This window comes from Anticarsia gemmatalis, chromosome 15, assembly GCF_050436995.1.
Source record: "Anticarsia gemmatalis isolate Benzon Research Colony breed Stoneville strain chromosome 15, ilAntGemm2 primary, whole genome shotgun sequence".
Classification (NCBI taxonomy): Eukaryota; Metazoa; Arthropoda; class Insecta; order Lepidoptera; family Erebidae; genus Anticarsia; species Anticarsia gemmatalis.
Genome location: NC_134759.1, coordinates 5,860,317 through 5,872,680, shown reverse-complemented (window position 1 = coordinate 5,872,680; position 12,364 = coordinate 5,860,317). Strand labels below are relative to the sequence as shown.

The 12,364-nt window shown below is 34.6% G+C and overlaps 1 protein-coding gene across 1 annotated transcript; it reads right to left on the bottom strand.

Moving 5' to 3' along the window:
• Positions 1-1,786: 1,786 nt before the first annotated feature.
• LOC142978790 (odorant receptor 2a-like) lies at positions 1,787-10,484 on the bottom strand. Its single transcript, XM_076123360.1, has 9 exons — positions 10,189-10,484; positions 9,845-10,056; positions 7,764-7,876; positions 7,185-7,260; positions 6,168-6,336; positions 3,813-3,912; positions 2,940-3,053; positions 2,428-2,583; positions 1,787-1,923 (listed from the first exon to the last, which is right to left on the bottom strand). Exons 1-9 carry the CDS (start codon positions 10,482-10,484, stop codon positions 1,870-1,872), a joined length of 1,290 nt encoding a protein of 429 aa, XP_075979475.1. The 3' UTR covers positions 1,787-1,869.
• Positions 10,485-12,364: the final 1,880 nt, after the last annotated feature.

The following is a 12,364-nucleotide window of genomic DNA, read 5'->3' as shown; positions in this document are numbered from 1 at the left end:
AATGTTCTGGCGCGGCTATTACGTAGATTTATGGCCAGTTTATATACCGTTACATTCCATTATTTCAGCTATAATTACTTCGACCAATGTTCTCGCAGCGGCGACAAAGTGGATCATTATGATCTAACTAACAACCTTACAAGCTTTCGTGGTTGGTTTGACCTAGTACACACGATTCTCTAATCACTGTGATGTGGCCACAACAGAGGGTAGAATGCGCACAGTGTGGCTTCTACAACACAAATGTGCACTCTCCTTAATTATAGTAAATGTACAATGATGGCTGGATTTACGGTTCGTTGTCGGAAGTGTTTACAAACAATATAAGCACAGGTACGCGAGAGCTTTTCAACAGATTACAAAAGTTACCGAAGAAGCGATAATAGAGGCTGAACGAGCGCCGGAATAGAAACTGTCTACGTTTTCGTCTCAAAGAGAAATCTCAATTCACTCTACTGTTAAATGTGATGTGATAGATGATATTGGACTTTCTGTTGTAAGAGAAAGTTACTCCGAGAAAAAGTTACGTCTGCAAGCTTAAGAAAATTCTTATATCTTGAAGATTGTCTTTTTATGGTAGGCGTTTGAAAACTTTCCAGTGAGGCGTTCATAATGTAGGTTTTAGATTGGTAATGCGTAACGAGCACAAAGAAGAACTCGCATGAATGCGAACATAGGGCGTCGCTGAAGCGAGTAATTTGTACCACTATTATTACCGTCGTATTTAGCTCTGCGATCGCGTTTAATTAGCAAACGTGATTATTTGGGCGTATAATACTCCCGCGGTGCGGTCATGTTTATTTTATTATTGACACACTTGTAGGCACCTACCGGCCGACCTCTCATTCGTATCGTAATTGTGTTAACGGTAATGGTATTGCTCTGACCAATACGTGATAATTAAAATCTTTAATTATATTAACTCGTAAACGGGAAATCGTTAATTTAAGGTGAGTATATCCAGTGTAGCAGCGGTTTATCGGGAGAGCTGGAGCATATATTTAATTTGTTCGATTTAATAATCATTAAGTAATGAAGGGAGGGATCAACAAAACTATAATTTATGTTAGACATTCAGTTTAATAACAATAGCAGCGCTGATGAATAACAAACAAAATGACTTGAGTCACGCGACTCGGTGCGTTAACATTTGTAATCTTTGCAAACATTTCTATTTAATTGTAATTTCTAATGTTCGATATAAAGGTTTCAATTTTTGAATATTGTAGCCATGAAAGTTGGACAATTCGGGATTAGTGTGGCAACGACTGAGAAATGGGCGGATGGAATTGGAAAAGTTGAGGCGGGCGGCGGCTCGCGAGGATTACTGCTGCCTGTTTGGCACATTGCGACGTGTACAAAGTTTCATTGGTACCTACGTCACTACAATGTCTGTTTTCTCGGAACTTGCATATTTTCCTTTCGAAAAGTACTTGCAAAATGTGTTTTCCTTCGACCAAGAATGCTGACTCGATCTCAGCCCTGGTACGAACTTTCTTACATAGTTTTTTGTAGAGATTGTGTCGGTGTTGGAAAAGATTTTCTGGGTTTTATAATATAATCTGAGTATATGAGGTTTTTCCTTTAAATTGGAAAGTACATTAAAGTTTTTGTTTCAAATGTGTTGTGAATTTGAAAACGTATGAAATTACTTATGTAGCCAAATGGTAGTGGTCGTATGATATTGTAATCAGGGTAAACAAACCATACAGAGTTGTAAAATAAAACACGCATAAAGTGCATTTAAAGTACTAATTTTATTTTAATTAGTTCTGAAATTAATTGAGGCGAACCCGCTTGTGCATTGTGCAACAGAGCAACGTAATTACATACACAAAATTTATTCTACCATTTGTACAATGTACATGTTTATTTCTTCATGTTTCTCATAACTGCAAAAGCTTTGTATGCCCAGTTGATAAGCTGAAATAAAATCATTACGATTTAAATTCATTTATTTCTACGACATGGTGGCAAATTACGCGAATTAAATCTGTGCGTTGGACAGTCTTTTGTATGGTATCTGGCAGTTTTATTTAATAAAATGTACTGTAATACTTTCTCTTATCTGTCTATTTATAGTTACGTTCGCAGCTTTGTGCATAAATGTCAACGAATATAGATGTAGAAAATATATCTTAAGCTTTAAATATAGTTAATTTATGCTATGTATTTCGTTTAGTCTACAACCATGCGTGGAGATCGAACGAGATGAAAAAAAGTGAAACTTCTCATATTTTCAAAAGTGAGGTCCTTTTGAAAATATGCGAAGTCGTACAGAACTGAGGCAGATATTTCATATAGCCTCACAAAGTTTCGGCCAAGTGCGTGTATCAAACAAGCTTTTTGAAAGACACTGCGTGCTTCTTGATTCCTAATTAAATATATTATTAAAGTAAATTCATCAAAACATCGTAATTTGCTTACAAGTGTATAAGTGTCAAGAGACAAAGTGAATATTTTGCCCGCCGTCACGCTCAGGGGACGTTTGCATCTCTCCATAAAGATGATGATGTACATGTTCGTCTTGGGATCTGTGTTCAGCCAAGGACCTTCAAACGCTGCTTTGCGAAGGTCCATACTCTAAAACATTCATATTTACACATTAGAGTATGCAATATTGAAAACAAACTGAAACAGCTGCCTTGAAACGCCATGTTTTTTTAGCATGGAATAACAAAAATTGATATATGGGTCTAAGATTTTTTTACAAGCTGACGAATCGGAAAGTATTTGTTATAAGCGTATGTGGTAAGATAATGTATTAATGTAGGTTTGAAAACACAACTTCAAAGGAAAAAAAACATATGTACAGGAGATTTTATTTATTTTTACAGGACATTTTCACTTAGAGTCCTGCCTCACTAGAACGCCATCGCGGCGTCGTTGGCTACGTATCCAAGCTCTAGGGCTCTAGGGCTCTTAGAGATCGGCAATACCTTCCAAATCAATTCATCTCCGAACCAGCACAGTATGAACACTTCTATCAGCATACAAGTTAAGTAGATACCCATCCATGCAATCTGCATCGGATGGCTGGCCGGATTCTCGATCTAAACAAATAAATAACTGTTAATGAATAATTATTTACCATTTCATATTTCATAATAAGTACATCTAAATTGTTATTTTAAGTTAAATAATTGTTGTCGATCGAACACACATTTAACGGCAACAGTTATTTTATTAATTAAATAACAGGAATAATAATATAATTTCATTTTGTTGTTTGTTTATTTTATTTTAGGTGTACATGTATGAATTTTAATCAACCTAAATAGTTTGTGCACGCTGTAATAAAGCTATACGTGCAAAGCGTTTCAACATTAAACTGTGAAACCAGCAAACAGTAGCTCAATTCTCTACCACTATCGACTACCGACAACCGGCCAGCTATCGAGAAATTTTGTATGATAATCTGTAGCGCGATTCTCTACTACTATCGACTACCGACATCCGGCTAGCTATCGAAAAATTTTATATGAGAATCTTATCAGCGCCTCTAGCGGGTGCCGTAAGAACAATTTTTGTACATTTTAAATTAAATCAAATCAAATTGTTTAAATGTCAAACTCTCGATCCTCGATAGTACCGACTGTACAGAATCGCGCTTCTGATCAGCGCTCCTAACGGGCGTCGTAGGTACTATTTTGGCAGTACATTTTAATGTCAAACTGTCGATACTCGACAGTACCGTAGAGAATCGAGCTACAGAGCAAAAGTTCATTCATTTGAAAAACGATCTTTTGAGTTATGTTTGTTTTATTGTAACGGGACAAACCGTCTATCGAGTGTCAAGCCGTTGTACGTACCGATAAAAACTGAATGCCGATCAAACAAAGCACCATAACGCTCAACATGAACTGCAGTGCAGATGCCAGGCTGAAAGCGCTCTTGATCATAGACACGTAGCTGGAAAATTCAATTATGATCGTCAATTGTTACACCTTTAACATTCATTTATCATACGGTTTTTAACAGGTGTTGGGTTTTAGTCATGTTTATAAACATTTGGGAAAACAGTCTGATCTTATGAGCGTATAAACTTATCAATAGGTATGTTTGTCTTTAAATGCTTGTGTTTTTTAAAATATATTTTGTTTAGGAAGTAATTTACATACTACGCAATTATGTTGATCAAAAATATGCGTTTATCTACTTATGTTTTTTTACATTTTCGCACACAAAATTACTTTGCAGTAATAGCTTCATTCATTACTAATCTACACTTTACGTCAACAGAACTATTAGTAAGTAAACCTATTGTTGAAATTTAAAGGCTTAAGTCGTACCGAATGCATTCACCTGTGTAACATTAACATTTGATCAAAGCCCGTCAAGTGATAACATCGCTATTCTCTTTGATTTAATTCACTGCGGTTTGTCAATGGACATTTAATAGATACTGAAACGGATTAACAAAGGTGTGATCTGCGAGTGACATATTTATACTCAGCGTTTATTGTTGTAGAAATTAAGATCAAAGGAATAAATATAAAATAATTATAATCATATGTATTAATTGAACCTTCGAACTCGTCAGGTCTTTGAACCTTTATTACGAATCATTTATAACACTAGTTATATTAATGGTTTCCTTTGTTAGCGTAAAATGAACACTACGATGGTAAAAAAAAAATTGTGTTGCTCGTAACTGTAGTTAGAATATGTCGGTAATCCTGTACTGGGATGTATTAATACAATTATGGTTTCTAAAAAGCCTTTAACATGTTACACATTACATCTCCCGCACATTGCATTGTAATAACTATACTAATGTTATAAAGCTGAAGAGTTTGTTTGTTTGAACGCGGTAATCTCAGGAACTACTGGTCCGATTTGAAAAATTATTTCAGTGTTAGATAGCCCATTTATCGAGGAAGGCTATGGGCTATATATCATCACGCTACGACCAATAGGAGCATTTAAATCCTATTGGTCCTATTGGACCACTAGTTCCTGAGATTAGCGCGTTCAAACAAACAAACAAACAAACAATCAAACAAAACAAACAAACAAACAAACTCTTCAACTTTATAATATTAGTATAGATTCTCTCTTATGTGACGCAAGCGAAGTTGCGCGGGTCAGCTAGTAAATTACATAAAGGCGATTCCCAAAAAAAAAATCTCAATGAAAGCAGGAATATACTCAATGTCCTGTTAATGTCCGACGATGTGGTTTCACCTGCATTCATACCTCGGTTTAAATGATTAATTGGGACAGTAATAATGAATCACTAATTAAAGCGAGTTCTATAAGTAAAAGCATATTATTATTAACTAAAGTTATACAATAATGTATTGGTATTAATCCACACTTCAATATTAATTATGGATGTTCAAACCGCGAGTTAATTGTATTAAATATATTAGCGACACCAGACTATGTACGCATGAAACGAATCACTCGTTATTTACGAGGAGCATTCCAAATCAACAAAAGAGTAAGTATTTTATTTTATACACTTATTTACGTAAGAAACAGTTGATAAGTTAGATATATTTAGTCTCATACCGTAAAAACTTACACACACCATACGCCACAGATAACCATTACCTTTAGATATGTATAAGATTCTTTAATATTGCGCATAGTAGGTATGTTTGATATTTTTTTATTTAAAGAGATGACACAAGAGCAATTCTAAGTGCGGGAGCACTTAGAATTGCTCTTGTGTCGCGGGGACTTACAAACTACAAACATACAAACAACGGACACAAAACACAACCAGGCCCGAAACAATTATTTGTGGATCGATCAAATAATTGTTCCGTGTGGAAATCAAACCCGCGACCACCCGACGCGTGGTGACCTAAGCCACTGCGCCACGGAGGCAGATATCAAGGTATACAGATTGTATGCTACTACTAAGTACTACCTTACTTTCAACAAAAATATAATCTACGTGTATCTCTGCAAAAGGTTTGACAATACAAATTAATTGCATACCAATTAATTTGCTATTAATTACAGGCGACACGTAATATTTAAACCAACTATCACTTTGTACACAGATTAGTGCAGAGATTACGTCGTTATTGTACGCCAAATTAATTGAAAACACAAATTAAAATCATACTTGATGAATGACCTGTCATTTATTATGCCAACTTATAATGGTTTTTGTTGGAATAATGCTACTGAACGGAATATGAATACATTACCGTATAATGCAATTGTGATGTAGTATGCACTCTTTGAGTACGGACCGCACGTAATAGTGCATAGTATATTGTTCCGTGTATTTGTTCTCTTTTATGTCTCTTTGTTGCCGTCTCTCGGCTATCATCTCGAAGTTCCGCAGGTTGAACGCTAATATTTCTATTTGTCCGACTGGAATAAAGTAAATAAGAGCTAAGCGGCTTAGCTTTCATAAATCTTTCTGGATTTATTAGTGTCACTATACAAACGGTAATTAAATTGTGTGTTTTGAGTTTTAATCCTAAAAGAAAGCTCTTTGATTTAATTGTTTACACTACTTAAACTTTATGTCAATGCAAATACCTGTAATCAATGTAAATATATCATCAAGGTGTCTATACCTATCGTGATTATGTAAAGTTAAATACTTTTCTACTTTATCTTCAGGGACAAGTTAAACCAACAGAGATACAGATGTAAAAGCGCCGAGCGAGGCAAAAGAAAACAATATTTTATTAAAGACATTAGAAAACCGAAGAGAGAAAATGATGGGACATCTTTAAAGGCGCCATGAATTTTATAAAGTTATATTGGAGGGGAAGATTGAAGGACATTAAAAGACCGGAGCAAATAACACGCGCAAAATCTGACAAATATAAGGAGCGAGTGGATAGCTATTAGGTCGGGGAAAAAGTCTTTTCGCATTATAGTATGTATGAACTTGTAATAAAATCTCTTTGGCTTCAAGAATCACAAATGAGTCCACGGTTCATTAGGTTTCTTTCAGTCAGCTCGTGAGGAACCCAAATATCGAGCTTTTTTATGTAGAGAAAAGATTTTATTACAAGTTCATACATACTATAATGCGAAAAGACTTTTTCCCCGACCTTATATAAAGGGCGAGTGGATAGCTATTTATTAAGGCTTTGGATGCGGACATCTTGTTGATAATCATAAAACGATTACAGCGTTTCCAATATACATTAGCCATTGTGATCGTTAATATGTAGGACACTAGAATATCAAAGTTATTATCTTACTTGCAGAGGCAACAAAGGCTGCTAATATTGTGTCCATAACACCATCTATTATGCACGTCGCTGGCTTGTAATAAATCTGTGGAACCATTGATTACTTGATTATTCAATACATAATGCTCGTAAGGGTGGGACACGATTAATATGCAATATATTGTTCGGTTTTGTTAGATATTCAGACTTATTTACACCAACAGATTTAATATACAGTTCAACTCTAATTTTGGTATACAGTAAGGAGAAATTAAAAACTTTGATATTTTTGTATCACGACTCCATGCAATATTAATTGTAATAATATATTGTAGACTAAAGTTAAGATACAATTAATTTTCTTTAATGCATATACATTAGGTCTTAAATAAACCATGCTCTTGTCAATATTTAAGCTATAATAAACGTCTATCCCCATCTTGGGTGAAATATTGAATATATTTATAAGCTTTTAAAAACGTCAAATATGATTATAAATTTCACTGCTTATTCATCCAAAGGCCCATAGTTAGCTTAGCGATATAACTTGAATATGAAAATTCAATTAAAATATGAATGATCGAGTTTTATGTAAGCAATTCAACTCACGTGATGGATGTATACGGCCACGTATGCTGGCGTTTTGTATACGTCGAAGTTAGGGTATTCCACGTTCGTAGGCAGAATATCGAAATTTTCAGTTAAAGGCATTATTATTCCAACTGAAAAGAAATTGGTGAATGTAATTTTGCGACTTTACATTTACTTTTCCAAATGCAATAGGTATAATCTTCTTATGTATAAAAATGAATCGCCAAATGTGTTGTTAACAGCAAAACTCAAGAACGACTGAACCTATTTCACTAATAATTATTTTATAATATTTATTTTCAGAGGAGCTCGTGGCTTAGTTTACAACAGCCGCACGGATCGATCTCTGAGGTTAAGCTACGCTTGCCGAGGTTGTTCCGTGGATGGGTGACCATCCTAAACATATCGAGTTCCTCCGTGTTTCGGAAGGCACGTTAAATTGTGTGTCCCGGCTGTCATTTTCGAAGATGTTTGACAGTCGTTAACAGTAGTCAGAAGCTTGAAAGTCTGACAACCAGTCTTACCGAAGGGTATAGTGTTAATACCTAAGTAACTGGGTTGTGGAGGTCAGATAGGCAGTCGCTCCATGTAAAACACTGGTATCCAGCTGCATCCGGTGAGACTGGAAGCCGACTCCAACATAGTTTGGAACAAAGGCTAAGCGAATATATATATATAATATTTCTCGTAGTACGAGGATGGTTCTTACGGAGAGACAACGAATTAAAAAATCTCAATTTTTGCCTTTTAGGTGGTAATATATGTGCTTTTACAATAGGAAAACGTGTTTACATGTATACTTTTCAACAGGACAATTAAGATTCCCAGCGTTGCTTGAAGTGTCAAGCACAATGCACATGTATCGTGTCTGTGTGCTGGACGTACTCGCACTGGTATATTTCTATGCCATTATTATTTTAATTGCATTCTGTTACAGTACAGTTATTTAGCTATCTCCCGACTGTGACCGACCAAGGTCACATAAGTACTATAGTTTTTCAGCTATAAAATTATTGGATTTATGAAACTGTTTTAGGCTGAGCTATTTATTGTTTTATTATTATAGTAAAGTAAAGAAGAGATTATTATATTAGGAATTAAAACCTTATGGCAGAAAATTCCATTTTCACAAATTAAATTAGTAACAATTATTATTTAGAGGATCTATTTATTGAAAACTTAAGGAAAGTTATAGCTTTCCTGGAATTTTAATTCTAGTAGATAATTAACTAACGTTAAAAAAGAAAATAGTTAGATATAGGTACTATAGTACTTATTATTCTGTGATATAGGTAACATTCATTATAGATTTCAAATAAAATTAAGATAATTTGTAAGCAAAGTAACAAGTTATTTAGCTGATTATTATTTGAGTACCAAAAGAGTTTTGAGTACTACGTATAGAAAATCTGTATGAACCTAAATTCTTATTATGCAGAAAGCTTACAGTCTACCTTTTGTTTTACCCTTTTAAAAATGCAGTTTAAAATAACTCGGCATAGTTACTAAAATAATAGAGTAGCTCAATGGAGCGTGTTCTCATCGCAAATTTTGAAGAATGTGGATCACTCGTAGCGTGGTGATGGTAAAGGGAATTTCCGAAATTTCGGGGTTGTTTAAAGTCAATTACAAAATATTGGAACAGAAACATTTTCACTGCTGTCTATTATTGATAAGAATAAAAAACAACATTAATAAAGTACCGCAGAAAATAATAATTGTAACAAATGAATCGTTTTGTTTGGAGTCAAACTTACAAATTGATAGGAAAATCTGTCAAGTTCTATTACTTACCAATAAAACCATATCCCACATTGGCTGTGCATTAGCTAAGTGCGCACCAGATAATTCAAAATTGGGAGCTGTGTAATTTAACAAATGTAACTTGTGGAAAATATGATCAATTTTCTTGACTTACGAAATACTCTTAAAAGGAAGGAAGATATACTGACATTACTTCTTATAGGTCAAATAATCTAAGCGATTAGGTATCACAGGAAGTTACTGAATATTTTACTAAATGTACCTTGTAAGCCTCGTTCCATTCATAACGAAGATAATAGTTCAATAAAAATATATGTAGAGTGTTAAAAGCTCACCCGACACGGCCCCAACACACATGGTGGAGTAGTAAGTCATGACAAAACGAGCGGTTTTAATACTCTTTCGTATAATATCACGATGTTCCGCCTCTCTCGGTCTAAATTCTTCGCAATGTAAGTATTCTAAGAGTGCCACTACTTGCTTCCTTTTCAGCCAAAATACTGCGACTTTGAAATACGTGTACATTTCACTCAAAAATAAATACAATCTGAAAATATAGAGTACGTTATTTCACTCTCTTTCTGCTATAACGTAATCGATCCACTTTTTAATAAAGTACATTGGGGGCGATCTTAGGTAAACAAAATATAAGTAGATATACGAGGAAATATCTAGCTACCCTTCGGCAACATCTCCAATATTTTCTCTTCGCCTTAGCAAATAAACAACTTCTCCGATGCCGGGCAAAAAACACACAAGCCATAACACGGTCAACGTGTATATCATTTGTAGCCAGTACTTGAGGCACGTTGGCGAGGAGTTGTTGTACCACATGCCGTAAAACTTGAGCCAGTAAATGTGCACGGCGTGATACAGCCGGGGATTTAGATCGTCCCAGGACTCAATAACGCCGTAAGGCAGAATAGGTTTCAAAAACGATAACTTGTTTCTCATGTTGTCAGTAAGAATAATCATTTTTCTTGGTATACTGAAACGAACGAAGTGTTTGACGCGTGATATTACAGTGCTCCCTACGCCTCATCACATTATATTCCTTTGTACAAAAACAGAACGAAGGAGCTACGTTAAGTGGATATTATACATTATATTGTGATATTGTTAAGTGGAAGTACTTTGCAAATTACATATCTTCGCCGATGTTTCGCTTAGTAGTACCTAGTGCAATAACTGTAGCATATAGAAAGACTCGATTTTTGTAAAAATGCCGAGGCTTTGAGTAACAATGTTCATATTAGACCGCCTTTTCCTGTCATTACGATTTGCGCCGCTGCCAACTATGTTTCTACTTTATTAGATACTGAGCTATTTCATTTTATCGCTTACATTTTGTCTGCGTGAGCTTATAAGGAACGTAGCAAATGGTGCGAAAGATAACGAAATATACGTTTATACAATATTTAAATGTTTTTACTGCCTAAAAGCCTACTTAGAGAAATTGGGATTGCTTCTGAAAGAACCCACTAACCAGACATGAAACGTGATTCTAATTCCTTGTTTGTAAGACAAAGTCTTTAGAGGGCTGTTTCAGCGCGTTCATGTATTTCAATAGTCGAATAATAACGGCGAAATGCACGCCCCCTTAAAAAGAGTTAATTTAATATGTCGACAAAGGCAATTATAATAATTACAACAGCAATGTAATTACCGCTATAAGAAAAGGCACCGCTGTCTTAACTACGTATAATTGTGTTTTCAAAGAGCCTTTCAGATATTCATAATTTTCGAATAAAGCACAAAGAAGATTTCCAAGCAAATTAGTATGTATTTAAATGAAGATTTATGAAAATAATAGTTCTAATTTTGCAATCGCGGGAATTATGCCTTGTTGCGATCAAACGTTTAGTGCAAAATTTAGTAGTACGTTGAATGTCGAATGTGGTGGACGTAGTAGTGTGTACTTTAATACTGTCAAACGTTTTTCGTATTATATATTTAAATTAGATAAAAAATATGAAGTTAAGCAATGAAATAAGAATTTTAAGTTGCATTGTTGTCATAGAGTTGTAAAAGCAACTATTCAAAATTCAAATAAAATTTACATTCAGATACGTCCTAAAAGTTTCGTCGGGCCGTCACTTGATGTACGCATAACAACGATTTTGCCTCTTTAACGCACATTATGGCAAGCAATTTCAATACTTTTTGCATTTGACAATTTCGTTCCTTTATCGTTTACAGACGGATAAGACGTCTATTACCTATTTATAAAGCAATAAAAAAAAAAATAATCAAAATATATAATATGTGTAATTTGTGTAATCTATTTTTAAATATGTTATTATGTTACCGACTGATTGATCCTTTAAGGAAATACTTTGAATAAGTGAAGGCATTTGGAGGCTAAGAGCACGTCATGCGGTAGCTTTCAGCTTTCATGAAAGGATCTATGTTAACCGTAACAGACAGTTGAAGTTTAAAATGTTCCAACAGTCGGCTTTACGGTAATTAACTGATATCCTCATTAGTAGGGCTGTAGGTCCTAATGAGTTTTTATTCAATACTTGCTATGCAATTCATTACAGAGAGCTCCTACACTCAGGCACTTTGACAACGCAATCTAAATATAATGTGATCTACATATGTTTCAATTTATGCCTTTCATGAGTTTGGACAAAAAAATCTCGTCGTAAGGCAGAAAATGCATGCCTCAAGCGTAAGAAAAATCAAGATGTGATTTTAACGTAATTTAGTCTCTGGTAGTCGCTGAATACTTAATTTCATTAAATATTAATGAGACAGATTTAATCAATAGAGTCGCTCAGAAACTTATTCTGTAATTGCGGCTGGAGACGAAAAAATAATAAATCATCTGTCAAATGAGGAGGCACCTTTCA